The sequence below is a fragment of the Anolis sagrei genome, chromosome X (genome assembly GCF_037176765.1).
Source record: "Anolis sagrei isolate rAnoSag1 chromosome X, rAnoSag1.mat, whole genome shotgun sequence".
NCBI lineage: Eukaryota > Metazoa > Chordata > Lepidosauria > Squamata > Dactyloidae > Anolis > Anolis sagrei.
The window spans coordinates 43,806,254-43,822,371 of NC_090034.1; the positions used below are offsets into that span (position 1 = coordinate 43,806,254).

The following is a 16,118-nucleotide window of genomic DNA, read 5'->3' on the forward strand; positions in this document are numbered from 1 at the left end:
TTGTAGATATAGTAAATGGTATGGCAGGTATCAGCACCTCTCTGTTTCCCTTATTTTTGTTGACCACATACTCAGCTTGGTAAAACAAATGGGGAAATGCAGGAGTCAGATTTGGTTTTAGATGTTGGGCTAGATCCCCACTCTCCAACTCTGCACGGCAAATGCCATAGAGCTTGGCCACACTCCTGAGCTCATGGGTGTGACCACATCTTCTGACATCACTGCAGGTCATGAGAATAGCTTGTTATAGGTACAAGGTCATTTATAAATTAGATAAAGAGAAATGAACATATATTAGCAGATGATCTGACCTACCAGTATTTCTGCGAATGTAATGCACCATCTAATCTAATGCACTCCTCAATTTTCAGAATGTTCAATCAAAAAAAGTATTTGTTGGCGAGTGTAATGTGCAGTGGGAAAACTACACTCTTCACAATTCACTGTTTGAGGATGTGTTCTCTATAAGAGATTTTTAGGTCTGTGTTCAATACTTTCATTGAGTGGATCATGAATAATGAATTAGTTAACTTTGAACACCATTCCACTAATTGTTCTGGATTGTGTGGCCTTGTCATAAGGCAAAGTAGCATAGTGATAGAGCATCTTCCTGTCATTCTGTAGAAGGGGAGATCAAGTCTTGCTGGTCTGCTTTGTTTCTTGGTTTTTATCCTTTCTTTTAGTTGCAGAAGTACATTTTTCTCTTTACTTGTTTGTTTACTTGCTCTCCTGTGTCATTCATGCAGGGAGAGTACTTTAGAGAGGGCTTTACTAGTGAGGATGCACTACAATGTGATCAGTAAGGTTTTTCAAGTTTGTAACTGAATCTAATGCGCACCCTAATTTTTGTGACACAATTTGGACAAAAAATGTGTGTGTTATATTTGACTAAATACAATATTTGTACCTTTTCCATGATGAATTCTTTGTATTCTCTCTTTCAGGCATAGGCTCTTTAGGCAACGCTATTTGGGTTTTAGCCGCCTACCGTCTTTATCACAATCCAGTTCTTCACTGCCACTTGCATCTAAGCACAAACTCACAGAGAGGCAGGAGAAACTGGAAAAAATTCAGAAGAGATCACTACTGCCATTTCACCATCGGCCAGCTGTTACTGAAGAACTTTGTACGGAGCAAGATCCACCGGCACACAAGTTGACCTTGGCGGGAATGGAGCCTTCCTTGGAAGCCCCTGGCATCCGTAAATACGAGAAGCAGTTCTCTCTACCACCTCGACACTCAAGCAAACAAACACATTTGAATCCCATGGATTCTCCCCATTCCCCTGCGTCACCTCTGCCCCCTACCCTTAGTCCTCAGCCAAGAGGGCAGGAAGTTGAGAGTTTATACCCACCATCAATTCCTGTGACTCCTATCCTCTACCACAGTGGATTAGAACTCCAGCCACTACTCAGCACAGAGGGCAGTACGGTCCATGGAGGACAGAGGCCGCCTCTTATGGAAGAAGTCGGTGATACTGTTGTGTATTCTGGGGTTATACAGAACCAAGAGTCACTGAACATGTGGCAGGGATATACTCTTCCCTCCAATGGAAATAAAGAGTTCAGGCCTCCGGAACTCCATTGCGAGAGATATGACATCAATGACAACACATCATTTCAAAGCACTGCACTAAAAAGGTAAGGGCTTGTTGATTGTCCCAAATGTTGCCATTTGGGTTTGCTTGAGGTGACTGTGGTTGGGTCCACCCCAATCCTGAAGCAAATGTGCTGGCAGGTCCGACTTATGTGTGAACATGACAGAACATATCACACAAGAACCATATAAAAAAGGTGACTGGATCACTTGTGGACAGTTTCTGTAAATAGGAATGTTTTTAAAGTTCTGTGTAACGTGAGCATTTCTTGGAAGAATGGCAGGACAAGTTTAGTGGGAGTGAGAATTTTGTTTCAGGTAGTTTTTATAGAAAAATATCAAAATTTGCAATTTCTTTATATTTGACATAGAAGGAAACTGCCATGAAAACATTTGGAACGCAGGAGAGATGATTCATGTGTGTTAATGTCTCCCTCTTGAGGCTGATTGGAGTCAGTTTTCTGGTGGAAAAATTAGAACAGCTTCTGCTTTGAACTTCATAAGAATTTTGACAGGCAGTGCCTTTTTGTAGTTCATTAAAAGGCTTTTAAACATTGCTGTTTGTATGTAAAAAAGCTGTATGTACTAATGGCATTGTGTAACATTTATTTATGAGTAAAATCTGGATAGTTCATTGTTTGTTCAAGATCACAATATATGCATTTTAATCACTTTACTTCATTGCCATCAACAACCTAATCCTGCTTAGTATGTAATGGACTCTTACAGCATGGCAGTGAAGTTACATTTTTAGTCCTACATATCTTGAGGGCTCAAGGATGGGGAATGCTGCTTTGAAGTATGCAATATATTTGTATAGGCTTGTGAAACAATTGAAATAATTTGCTATTTTTATGAGGTATGAAGGTGAGATTCTCTTATATGGAATTTTGGAATGCACTCAATAAAGAGAAATACCATTTACTATCCACTATATAATAGATCAAAGCGATCCCATTACAAATTAGAGCAGTTGCATGGAATGTTCAAGGAGAGCTCCATTATTGAGCCTTGTAAGCATTCAAAACATTTATCTCCTTTGAGGATGTGTTGTGACTGCCTGTATACAAACTTAGAGTGGTAGCACAGGATGTTCAGAATGTCTTGTCCCAGTGTTTTGTCTCTGAAGTTGGAGCTAGACATTTCAGAGATTCCTATCTACAGTTACCACCACCTCCTCTTCACTTTTTCAGTCAGACATGTTTAGTAATACAAAAGAGCCACATTTCCCACTCTGAGTCACTTTTTGTTGGGGGAGTTAAGAGTACAGTCATATTACAGCACTGTAATAGATTTTGTATTACTAGATATAACTGGAGGAGGAGATGGAGGAGGAGGAGGAGGAGGAGGAGGAGGAGGAGGAGGAGGAGGAGGAGGAGGAACAATATTGTTTCTAGATAGTAGTTAGGCCTACCTAAAGTAAGGAGTAGATTTGGCTAAAGATATTGACAGGGCATACCTGTTAAGTCCACACAAAAGAAGGCCTTGTGCCTGCAACATATTTTAGGATCATAGTTGTCTGAAATAATAATAACATCAGCAGCAATAATACTACCGTAATTGCTGTGCAAGTACCTAAATTGAATTTGTCTTCTTTAAACTGGTACAAGAGATAACAGAGCACTTTAGTGTGCCACAAATGATAAAACCTGAGTAGTCATAGGCCAAAAGAAATAGCTGCAGAACTTGGATTAAAGATACTTTTGAGAATTCAAATGAGTTTTCCTTTAAATTATTTTCTATGAGAATGAGAAATGATTATATGAGGATGCAATAAATGTTGTATTGACAGCTCTTGAAAGTAAACCCTTTGAATCCTCTTATTTTGGTCTGGATGGGTGGCTGTTTTACTGATTTAGGAATGGTGATCAAACAACACTTGATTTCAGGAGCAAGAGGAGTGTTCCTGGAGATGAAGAATGTGTGCGGTTTAGATGCAGGAATCTTTATCATGGAAACACCAGAGACAGAGAGGTTCAAAATGGTCATGGCTTTCAGGGGAGGTCAGACTGAAGAAGGTGACTGGAAAACTCTGAAGGAGGATGTGAAAGACATCTGGATTGGAGAAGTTGTCTATCTGAGTCTTGCAACCACCGAGCAGAAGGAGGGAATGTTGTAACTCAAGATAACTAGAAGTCCACAATTAAAAACTTTCTGCCTTTTTATTGGAAAGAAAGCATCTGGGGAACATACCACTTGTTTTAGAAAACTATCATGCATTCAGGAAGCTTCCAAACTCCATCTTCAGTTTGGCAAGCAGTTGGAGGTGTAATATCCCGGTTGGAAATGGAAGAAGTGATTACTTTTTGATATTGATTCTCCCTGAGATATCTGCTAGATGACTATCTGTTTTGGGCTTACTGGGATCCCCCATGGAGTAATCAGACTTATTATTGACCTCTGCTTGATTAGCAAGACTTGCAGATTTTTTCTGTTGGGTCTATGCCCAAAGTGGCTGTTTTTTTAAAACAAAACAAAACAAAACAACAATAATAATGGTATTCAAATGGTGATATAATTGTTTCCATTACCTCTTCAGCTCCTTCAGGCAATATCTTTTTCCATGTAAGAACAAGATTTTCTTATTAATGAATGACAGCGTCTCATCAGGATCATAGATTTGAAATATACAGTGAGAATCACCTTGTCCAGCCCCTGCTGATACTGATCTGAATTACATTAATTCTTGATCAAGAGATGCGAGGGGCTACTTCTGGCATGGAGTTTGTCCAGAGGAAAAGAAAGCACAGAAACAATAGGGATTCTGCTTCTGTGTGTCACGACAATGTCTAAATGCCAAGGCTGAAATCCTATATTGAGCAGATGAAGTATAAACACTCATATATATACAGGATGGTTATGCAATGCTGCTTTGTTAGTGAATTGTGACGTGAAGCCAAATGTATGCAGTGTACAATTCTTAGTACACAATTGCATGAGCAACTCTGTCTCTGTAGTTCTGAACTGAACGCAGATGGATAGGATTGTTATATTTTTTTCCCTTTTTTGACCAAGGTTCCCAGGTTATTAATAAATTAGCCAAACGTTGCATAATCTGTGTTACTTGTCATTGTTTCTTGATAACTGGCAGTGGAATCTTGGGTTATGCTGTTAATTATAGTGCAATTGAAATACGTATGTTGTAGATGTAACCTTCTGGACTTTGACTCTAATAAAATTTTAGGTACAGTTCTCCTTCAGCTTGAAAAGGCTAATGGACATTAAAATCCAATCCAAACATGAGAAAGCAAGTGGATTATTGCCATTTTTCCTTCAGCATTTAATGTTGCAGAAGCTTTTATATACTGTAATGTTTCTGGCCATTGAAAGGATGTACCATTAAGATGTTAGTTTTTGAGTGGCTGGCCTAGAATCTGGGTTTACAAGTCTGTCAGAAAATGCTGAGTGCTAACATGAGGATGCATATGTGGAACCACAGAAAAAGTTTATTTCCAGTATATGAAAACAAAATGCGGCTTCATTCACTTGTGGGAAGAAAATTTGTACATCTACAGGACAATCTTTACAAATGTTTCCCCTGTTTTCTTCATTTCCCCACCCAGGCTCTTAGCACAACCTAACAGAAGATTTAAAATCTTGGAAGAACCCTCCTCTGGGCCAGAAATTCATTATTTTGACCTGTACCCTCTAAACCGCCGGCGGCCTGGCAAAGGTTTGAGAGACGTCAGTGATCCTTACACATTTCAGGATGGAGACATCAAATACAGTTTCACCCGCACTAAAAAGTATAAACTTGGACCTGACAGAGAATTGCTGAAGAAAAATAAGGTATTTCTGTCAATTTAGAGCCCAGTTCCTTTTTTGTATGGAAATGTAGCCTAGGTTTATTTCCAGTCAGGGTCTTGGTGCTTTATAACACAAGAAAGCTATGGCACTTCTACACTTCATTTGTCTGAATAGCATTTTCCCCCAAGCATGATCTCCATGTGTCCTTGGTATCAGGCTTAAAGTTACTTGATCTATACAAAGTCTTTCATATATAGATATAAGAAAAAAACATGTTATTTCTTTGTTTATGTATCAGCCAACTTATCCTCCTGTCTTACACACACACACACACACACACACACACACACACAGTGATTGATTGAATGTTCTGTGTTTACAGTCAGGTGACGGAACTGAGCCAAAGGAGATTTCTGTAGCAGATCACCCTACAACCATGTCAGTTGGGAAAGATGCAATGTCTATTTTCAGGTCGGCGCCTAAAACAGGTAAATGAATGTCTACACAATCCTCATCAAGAATGATAAGTACTGAAGACTTTAATTATATATTTTAACTAAACCAGTTGAGTGAGTTATAATAGCCTTGTTCAGTATCTGAATATGTTAATATACCCCCAGTGGAGCCTCAGCTTTTCAGTTGATGCTCCATTGAATTACTTTCAGGCAGGGGTCCTCAAACTTTTCAAGCAGAGGGCCAGTTCACAGTCTCTTAGACTGTTGGGGGCTGAACTGTAGTTTGAAAAAAAAAAAACATGAATGAATTCCTACGCACACTGCACGTATCTTATTTGTAGTGCAAAAAAACAAACAAACCAAAAACAAAAAAAACCCTGAAAGTACAATACAATATTGAAATGATTTTTTTTTACCAGCATAAACTTACCAGTATTTCAGTGGGAAGTGTGGGACTGCTTTTGGCTGATGAGAGAGTCAAGTTAATTAGGATTGTTGTTGTGGGCCTTCAAGTCATTTCAGACTCAGGGCAGCTCTACATCTCAAGGATCTTGGAGGGCCTTAGTTTGGGGACCCCTGCTTTCAGGAGCTACAGTACAGGGATGTTGTTTCTGATTAGTTTCTTGTTCTCATTCACGGAGAATGTGGCTTAATTATTTTTATGTTTTCCCATTTCTCAAATTCTCAATGCTTTTTCTCATCCCCTTAGACACCCGGAACGATAATGCTGCAACTCGAGCTGGTTCCAGTAGCCTCATGCAAGTCACAGACCTGGCTCCCTCACTGCATGATTTAGACAACCTCTTTGATAATTCTGATGAAGACGATACTGAAGTAAGCATGTGATGAACTGAGCTGCACCATATGTGCATAGTAGCATCATCTGACCTTTGAAATAATGTCTTTTGTCTCTAGGATAGGTGACTGAAGAGTTCTCGGGCTTCTCTTCTGCTTTCTTTGATTTGGTCCAGAGGGGCATTTGTGGTGAAAGGTGTAAAAACTGTCATGTCACATTTTTCCTCAAAGAGAGCATTTATAAGATGTGAATTATTATTCTATTGCAAACTTTTATGACACTGAACATAGTTCCATTTCTAATAATGTTGCCCATGGAACCAGAAACATTGCTTTGTACTTATTCTGATGAACAGAATAGCCATAGCCTGTTGTCATCATCATAAAAAATGTCAGTACATATTAATTAAAAAGGCACGTAGCCTTTGTTAGTCGTTCAATACCCTTGAGTAAGAGAGAGCGACTCCAGATTTCACTAACCCTTTTTTGCTGCCATCACACAAAATTGAGACCCCTCGATATTCTTTTGAGTCCCTATGGGGAGAAAGGCAGGATTGAAATAAAGATCCTGCTGCTGCTGCTGCTACTACTCTTCTACTACTCTACTACTACTACCACTACTACTACTACTACTACTACATTAGGTGACACACATTTTGGTGCCTCAAATGTGAGCTCTGTTTCTGGTATATTTGTCCTGCTGATTCCAAAGATGGTACCAGTTTTTTCCTGTCAACTCTTGTTTTTGAGATACAGAACATGTGCCTGCCATCTACCAGTTGCCCATAGAAAACCAGGATAACCCTATCTAAGAAACTAAAGTTGCTGTGCTCTATCCAATGCCATTTTCTGAATCAGTACCCCAAATAACTCCAGGAACAGACCAAAAAACCAAGGCACGAAGAATTTGTTTTGGGTTGGGCTGTGTAATAACAGCAACAACAGACTCAGTGGGAAGTCACTAAGGGATCTACCTTGCCTCTTTTGCTATCGCTGAACTTGTAGAGATTTCCTATCTTACAGGCGATGAAAACAAACCAAGCACAGGAACATGAGAGATAGCTGAGAAGAAGATCCGTTTGACAAGTTTTTATTCTAACGAAGCAAGTTGCAATATGACCAGCTTACTCCATTGCTGTTTTGTCCTTCTAGGCTGTCTCTCCTTCTCATTCTGCAAAAGTGCCTCTGCAGGGGACTGAAGAACGCTCTCTGGGCAAGGATACCAGAACAGCAGTTCCTTACCCCCCAAGTAAGTAGCAGATGACTGCAGCATTGTTCTCATGACTTTTTCTTATAGGATTAAAAATGAAACTGGAAAACAAGGTTTTTCTCCTATTTTACATTTAGAAACTGACTATTAAAAAAAGAATAGTGAAGGCTGGACATTTCCAAATAGAATGCCAGTACCTCCCCCATGGATTAAATTGCAGTTTTCCCAAATGAGGACAACTCATTGACAATCAAAGAACATTATTTCTCATTTACTGTATCATTATTTACTGGAAAACACAACGGGGCTTTGTTGCATCACACTGGTTTACCCCCCCCCCCCCAATGATAAATAACATAAGCAAATTTTTTGTTTGCAGCTTTCTTGTGTTACTGCATGACAAGTGGCTACATTTGGAATTAATTGTTTACAGCTGTGCAAGTGGCAATGCTGCAGAATGCCTAGATTATGGGGCTAGTCCTCTGTAGATTCTGCAACAAAATGTGGCTCTGGGGAAACCAAAATGTCCTGTTTTCAGCCCTGAGAGGTAAAATTGCCTCATAAATAGATACTTGATATAGTAATTTGAATGGTTGGTGTTGAGTGTTTGTGTTGCTACTTATATCTTTATTAGAGACCCAAAGGAAAGTTAACATCAGCAAAATAGTGGTTGCTTCTGTGACCATTTCTGTGATCAAATGTCCTCAAGAGCCATCACTGACTTATCGTTTGAGTTCATTGTCCCTTCAGAAATGTGATAGTAAATCTCATGGGGAAATGTCATTATTCTAATCAGCGCTGTCTTCATTTTAAAGCTTTAACATTCTTGCCTGACATTTCTCCTGACCTTTCGGTTGTGAGGTCTGTTGGAAACTAGAAAAATAGGGAACCTGATGAGAAAACACAACCTACAAACTATCTACAGACCCACTAAGAAAATCCAACAAATGCTATGTTCAGCAAAGGACAAGAGGGATCCTCTCACCTTTGCAGGAGTCTACCGTATACCATGCAGCTGTGGACAAGTCTATGAAGGGACCATCAAATGCAGCATTGCCCAAACACAAATCAAGGAACATAAAAGACACTGCAGACTAATCCAACCAGAGAAGTCAGTCATAGCAAAGCACCTGAAGAACCAACCTGGACGCAGCATATGTTTTGAGAACACAGAAATGCTGGACCACTCTAACAACTACCATGTCAGACTACACAGAGAAGCCATTGAAATCCACAAGCGTGTGGACAATTTCAACAGAAAGGAAGATACCATGAAAATGAACAAAATCTGGCTACCAGTATTTAAAAACTCGAAAATCATAACAGTAAATAAAGAACAACATTCAAAAACAGGGAAACTCCAGCCAAGAAACAATCAGGGACATCTAGTCACTTCTCAACAAAGGATTGCCCCAGGCAGTAAGAAGCCACACTTGAAAACTGCTAGGCCATTGAATGCTAATCAAGGTGGCCAATTGAAACATTCACACCTAGCTCCAACAGACAAGACTTCTTTCTCCCACCCTGGACATTCCACATAATATATAAACCCCATTTTCCTAGTTCCCAACAGACCTCACAACCACTGAGGATGGCTGCCATAGATGCAGGCAAAACATAAGGAAAGAATGCTTCTGGAGCATGGCCATACAGCCCGAAAAACTTACAACAACCCGGTTTTCTCTATTTTCACTTATTCTGTATTGAAGGAAGAGTTAATTGCATTCATGTTCAAACTGCTATTCCTTATAATCCTTGAAGTGTTTAGGTGGAGTCAGAGGATATATGAGTTGCATGAAACTTTGTACCACTGCTCATCTTCAGAACTGTGCTCCTCTTCCAACATGCCAGAGTCACAGGGAATTGTAATATCCTGTGAGATTTGTAGAGGTTCTTTGTGTCTCCCACTTAATGTGTTTTTGAAATATTTTATGTTGATTGGAAAATAGTATTCTGTGTGATATCAACAGGCATCATTGTGAATTACATGTTCCTTGGCTTCAAAGAGAAAGATACCATGACCACTGCAAGCTGCACTTCCCTTCTGCTGCAAATCATGGTTGAACGTTATCTCATTAACTCTGACTGGTAATGAGAACAAATTGAAAGGAAAAACCATGGTGTCACAAGGATGAGGCAGAAAGTTTTATGGAGCCATAAAAGCAGCACTGATTTACTCAAATGGAGAAGTATGGAGTACACAGAGATTGGATTTTGACAGTTTTAGTAGATCTAGCCTTGCTTAAAATATGTGAGGCTTTCTCAAGCATGACACATATGAAAATGAATAATGAGCCTTGGTCAGTTCTGCGGGTTTATTTAATTGAACTCTTTTCTTCTTTTTCTTTTTAATGACACTGCATTGCAGAAATTTGCTGGGGAGGGGGGAGAATCCCTAGAGGAAACAGTATAATGTGGAGCAGCTTGAGAAGGGTTAAATTGATAAGGCTTGCCCTTTTCCATACGCTTTTCCTGATGTAGCAACTTCCACTCAAGAGTGAGAAGAGCAGGCACAAGTGTGAATGGATGAGGAAAGGGCCAGATGGCTGGACAGCAGAATCTAGAAGCTTCATTTCAGCAAAGCCTTTCCCCACTGAATGGAAATCTAGTGCTTCCTAAAACCTCCTTTTTGTTACAAAGAACAAGAGGAGTAGGTGTACATGAGGGTGCTGTATAACTTAATATCTGCAGGTGTATCCTACAGGAAATTCTGCTGCAAAGAACAGCTCTCAGTTGCCTTCATATTCTTTGGCTGTTCCCAGATAATCCTGCTGTTGTGCCATTTCCCTGCCCCCCCCCCTATTTTTTTTTAAAAAGATTTTTGCTGGGGACCCAACTAATAATAATAATAAAAACTTTATTTTTATACCCGCCTCCATTTCCCCGAAGGGACTCGGGGCGGCTTACATGGGGCCAATTCTAGCAATACAGTTAAAATGTAACACATTAAAATGTATAACAACAAGATAATAACAAAAACAATATAAAACAAAATAAAAAGAACAACATTAAGCAATATATAAAACAAACATCCAAACCAACAACCAGTAGCAATATTCAATATCTCGTCGTGGGTGGGCGGATTGGTGCAAAAACAATAGAGGATAGAGGTAGTGAGTAAAGGGCATATATCATATAGCAGCAATAAGGATAAAAGCAATTAATCATAATAGCTTTGGATACAACAATAGTAAACTAATGCAGTCTTGTACCCTTCCTTTATTCTTCCACATCTTTCTATTTTTTGCAAAATAATCTGTTAAAGAGGAAAAGACAGACTGTCTGCTCAGTGCCATTTCACTGGTAGCATGCAGGGCGTTTTATACTAAAGCACCCTGAATATATTACAGAAATTGCCTATCTACAAAGTGTGAGCCATCTATAGCCCTACTGAGGCCCCTAAAACTTTGATCTGTAGAGGACAACTGGACTTGGAGTGATAAAGATGCATCTTGGAGTGTTCCCAACTTACACACTGTTGGACATGAAGAAGCACCAACACTTGCATAGAGAACAATGAGAGATAGAGGGAACCTTATGATGCATGACTTGTTTTCTCCTCTGTTTCTCAGACCTATATAATTCAAGTTGTTTTGCTTACTGCCTGCATGAAGAGGTCACTTCCCTCTTCTTCCCAGAAGTATTTAGTCTATTTTATTACCTCCTTTCTTTGAGAAGGCAGCACCATGAGGCTTCTCTGGTTCAAGGTGCCTTACATAGAGATATGAGAGTCAGCATTAGAGATACTTTACCAAAGTTATATGACTTTCTTTTGTCTTGCTACTTTTTATCTGAGATGTATTACCTGCAACAATAAAAGCAAGTTTTCCCCTTTTTTCCCACCATAAGCTCATATATATCACTGATTACATTGCACTCTATGCCGCTATAGATACCAAATATTCCCACGCACCTCTCCTCCTTCAACATGACCAAAACTCCATTTCGGGTAGGTTGCGTACTCAACTCCAGTTCTCAAAACCCATTTTATTGAGATTTGGCTTTGGTTGCCTGGCCTTCATCCAACCCATTGCAGCATCCAGGCACTTGCCCGTCATGTGCACAGACTCTGCTGGCTCCAGCAATAAAAGCTTTGTCATGACACCATTCATGCAGCTTCTCACCAGGATAAAGTAGTTCTGCACTCCAGTGTTACTGTTCTGAGGAAAATTATTTCCTGATTCCATATCTACCCAGACATTATATTTCCTTTATGTCTGTCCAGCCTGCTGGATGTTTCCCTCCATTTGGCTCTGGCATTCTAAGTGGAGTGGACAGCGCAGTTTGGATCCCTGACAAAGATTTTTGGGTTTCATGCTGCCCCTCAGAGTGGAGATCTATGTCAAAACAGAGCTTTGTGAAATGTGGTGAATATATTTTATTTCTGGCATGCCACTTAGTGGTTAAGCCAAGGCCTGGTAGTTTGTGTAGTCACCCCACAAGGGCTGTGGCAAGTAGCTGGAACCACGCTGAAGGGTATGCTATCTTTACTTTTATCCAGCACTGCAGACTGAACATTGGGACTTAGGGAGATGTGGAATTTGGTACTACTGTCTTTTTGGTACTTCTATTTTACTCTGCAATTCCTTCACACATTCAATCTGCTAGTTATTCTCTTGGATGTGTGAATCACAGATATCACAAAGAAGAATGGTTTGTTTATCTGTAGTTGGTTCTGTGTGTGTTTCTCTGTGAACTTACACTTCTTGCCCTCCTTCCCTCGTGGATGGCCACTTCTTTGCATGTAACTGATGCTATGGTCACACCACAGAACTGAGGAAAAAATCAGGAATCCTGTTGTGAAAGGTTCTGAGTAGTTCTGTATAGGTGCAGAACAACCCATGTGTGAAGAGTTCACAGATAATTAAATTAAGAATCAGGTACAGATAACCAACGTGCTATTTTCTTCAAAAATGTTGGTGGGGAATGTTCTGTATCACAGGCGGTAGGTAACATGAATGTGGGTTCTCCGTGTGATTTGACCCTTCTGTGAGTAAACTTTATTGAATCATATTCTGAAACTAGCTATGAGTCTGGTTTCTGTCTGGTCTTCTAATTCTGGCTCCTCATTGTTCTGCAGTTTGAATATCGCAGAAGGCCTATTTTGTAATTTGTCAACACTGAATTGTCTCCTCTAGCTGTGGCCGACCTGCAGAGGATGTTTCCTACTCCACCATCCTTGGAGCAGCACCCTGCTTTTTCTCCAGTGATGTGTTATAAAGATGGGATTGGCTCAGAGACATTGACTACACTAGGGATGTTGGAAAGTCCAGCCTTCAACATGACTACAAATCAACTCACAGAGTTTAAAATTGAAGTGGAAGATGGAGTAGGCAGCCCTAAACCGGAAGAAATAAAGGTAGCAAGTCAAAACTACGAATATTGTTGAACTGCAATATGATTTGGATAGGTTGTTTAAGGAAGTTGTTCTAATCACATTTCACTCTGAGTGTTTTTTGTAATTGGTAGGCTCAGAAGAGCATAGCAGGGGTATTGCTGTGGGAAGGATCCAGTTCTCCCTTACCCTATCCTTGTTTGTTCCAACTTTGTTCCTGTACCCATGTTACTGTATACTCTGTAGCCGTTGAAATCCCTATCTTTAGATGCTATCTAAGATAGAAACAATGTACAGTCAGCCCACCATAATTTGGGTTTGATTATTCGCAGATTTGATTAATATGATCTTTCTCTATGACTCTCTAGGTCAGTGGTTCTCAACCTGGGGTCCCCAGATGTTTTTGGCCTTCAACTCCCAGAAATCCTAACAGCTGGTAAACTGGCTAGGATTTCTGGGAGTTGTAGGCCAAAAACATCTGGGGACCCCAGGTTGAGAACCACTGCTCTAGGTCCTTCAGTGCAGCTCTGGGGTTACCTTCCACTGGACGTTGATCACTGAGTTGTGCTGGAGCACCTAGAGAGCGCTCCCTGAGGTTAAAAAGGGTTTTTTGTCATGATTTTCCCACTTTCACAGAGGTTCTGCACCCCTAAATCCAGCAAATGTGGTTGGCTGGCTGTTTCTCCACTCCTGCTGACCATTATTAGCCACTCCTGTTTGGAGAAGGTAGAAGGGGGACACATTCTGAGACAAGAGAGAGCTAGTTTGATCTTTCTGAAGATAGAGAAGTTATGTGATTATTCATTCTCTCATACACACTCACATAAGACATATAATGGACTTGATCAGCCCTATAACAGTAGCAATGCACTTTCTTGGATGTACAGGATTTCTCCTTTGTGCACAAGATGTCAACCTTTCAGCCCTTTTTGGGCTCCTCTGCATTTGCGCCTTTGAAGATTCTCCCAAGTCAGTGCCTGCAACCTCTGAAGATTCCAGAAGCCTGCATCTATCGGCCATCCTGGGAACTTCCTCCCAAAACTGAACATCTTCCTTTACCACCTAACACTACATTCATCCGCGATGGTTATACGTAAGTACAGCAATGGATACAGACATCGGTGTGTGTGTTTGTATATTCTTACAGGAAATAGATTTAATGTGTTTACTGCGTTAACATTAATCAGTTTTACCACTTACCCTGGATCTTTGCTTTGCTCATAATGAATTTGACAAATGCCTATTTCACAATGTCAATTAATAATTAAGCTAAAGTGATCTCACATCATTTCAGCACTGATAAACATTTTCAGTCATCATTGTAGTCATTTGAAGTTCATTTTGTATTTCTTTTTCAACAAAAGAAGACAAATGATAGGAGCAGATGGGTTGCTCAGAGTTTTCCTGACTTTATGGCCATATTCCAGAAGCATTCTCTCCTGACATTTTGCCCACATCTATGACAGGCATCCTCAGAGGTTGTGAGGTCTGTTGGAAACTAGACAAGTGAGGTTTATTTATTTATTTCTTTACCACACTTTTATCCCACCCTTTTCAGCCCGAAGGCGACTCAGGGTGGCATACAGACTGGCAACACACATAAATACATAATTTAAAACAGGTTAAATCACATAATAGAAATCATATAAAAACAATTTAAAACTATAAAAAAATCAGTGACTTCCAGGTTTAAATCCATGTGCATTTGCATCGTTAAGCCATTTCATTTTTGTTCACAATACTGAGTTTATCTGGTTACAATGAGGTTCCGAAAGCTTGCTCGAAGAGCCAGGTTTTTACTCTTTTCGTAAAGGTCAGGAGGGAGGGGGCTGATCTAATATCCCCAGGAAGGGAGTTCCACAGCCGAGGGGCCACTACTGAGAAGGCCCTGTCCCTCGTCTCTGCCAAGCGCGCCTGTGAGGCAGGCAGGATCGAGAGTAGGGCTTCCCCAGATTATCTTAAATTCCTGGAAGGTTCATAAGGGGAGACACGTTCGGATAGGTAAGTTGGGCTGGAACTGTTTAGGGCTTTATAGGCTAAAGCCAGCACTTTGAATTATGCCCAGTAGCAAATTGGGAGCTAGTGGAGCTGGTGCAACAGCGGAGCCGTATGCTCCCTGAGCCCTGCTCCCGTTAGTAGCCTGGCTGCTGCCCGCTGGACCATTTGAAGCTTCTGAACAGTTTTCAAAGGCAACCCCAGGTAGAGCGCGTTGCAGTAGTCTATACGGGAAGTAACCAGAGCGTGGACCACCATGGCCAAGTCAGACTTCCCAAGGTACGGGCGCAGCTGGTGCACAAGCTTTAGTTTGGTTCATTGTTCACAGTGCCATTGTGCCTGCTAGTCAAAAGCCTGGTTCCAAAACCATGTTTTCATGATTGAAAGAAAGGAGGGAGGACGCCAATCTAATTTCGCTGAGGAGCAAATTCCCCAAGCAGGGGGTCACCACTGAGAAGGCCCTTTCTCTCGTCCCCACCAGACGCGTTTGCGAAACTGGTGGGGCTGAGAGCCGGGCCTCCCCAGTGGATCTTAAACTATGAGGTGGAACGTAGAGGAAGATACATTTGGACAAGCAAGCTGGACCGGAGTCATATAGGGCTTTATAGGCCAAGGCCAGCACTTTGAATTGTGCTTGAAAATGGACCGGCAGCCAGTGGAGTTGACATAACAGGGGGGTGGTGTGCTCCCTGTATGATGCTCCTGTGAGCAATCTGGCTGCCGCCTGTTGGACTAGTTGAAGTTTTCTAACAGTCTTCAAAGGCAACCTCACATAGAGTGTGTTGCAGTAATCTATTTGGGATGTAACCAGAGCGTGGACCACTGTGGCAAGATCAGACTTCTGTACGGGCACAGCTGGTGCACAAGCTTTAACTGTGCAAAAGCTCCCCTGGCCACTGCCAAAACCTAGGGTTCCGGGCTCAGCAATGAATCCAGGATCGCTCCCAAGCTGCGAACCTGCGCCTTCAGGGGGAGTGTAACCCCA

General features: G+C 40.9%; 1 protein-coding gene across 2 annotated transcripts in view; it reads left to right on the plus strand.

The window, feature by feature from the left end:
* The window catches only part of MED13L (mediator complex subunit 13L), a 149,448-nt gene that overhangs the window by 103,455 nt on the left and 29,875 nt on the right, over positions 1-16,118 (plus strand). For both annotated transcript variants that reach the window (XM_060785459.2, XM_067473261.1), the window contains exons 10-16: positions 945-1,640; positions 5,160-5,385; positions 5,726-5,831; positions 6,508-6,632; positions 7,746-7,842; positions 12,942-13,162; positions 14,026-14,231. In XM_060785459.2, coding sequence (XP_060641442.2) covers positions 945-1,640; positions 5,160-5,385; positions 5,726-5,831; positions 6,508-6,632; positions 7,746-7,842; positions 12,942-13,162; positions 14,026-14,231 — 1,677 coding nt within the window. The remainder of the gene's footprint in view (positions 1-944; positions 1,641-5,159; positions 5,386-5,725; positions 5,832-6,507; positions 6,633-7,745; positions 7,843-12,941; positions 13,163-14,025; positions 14,232-16,118) is intronic.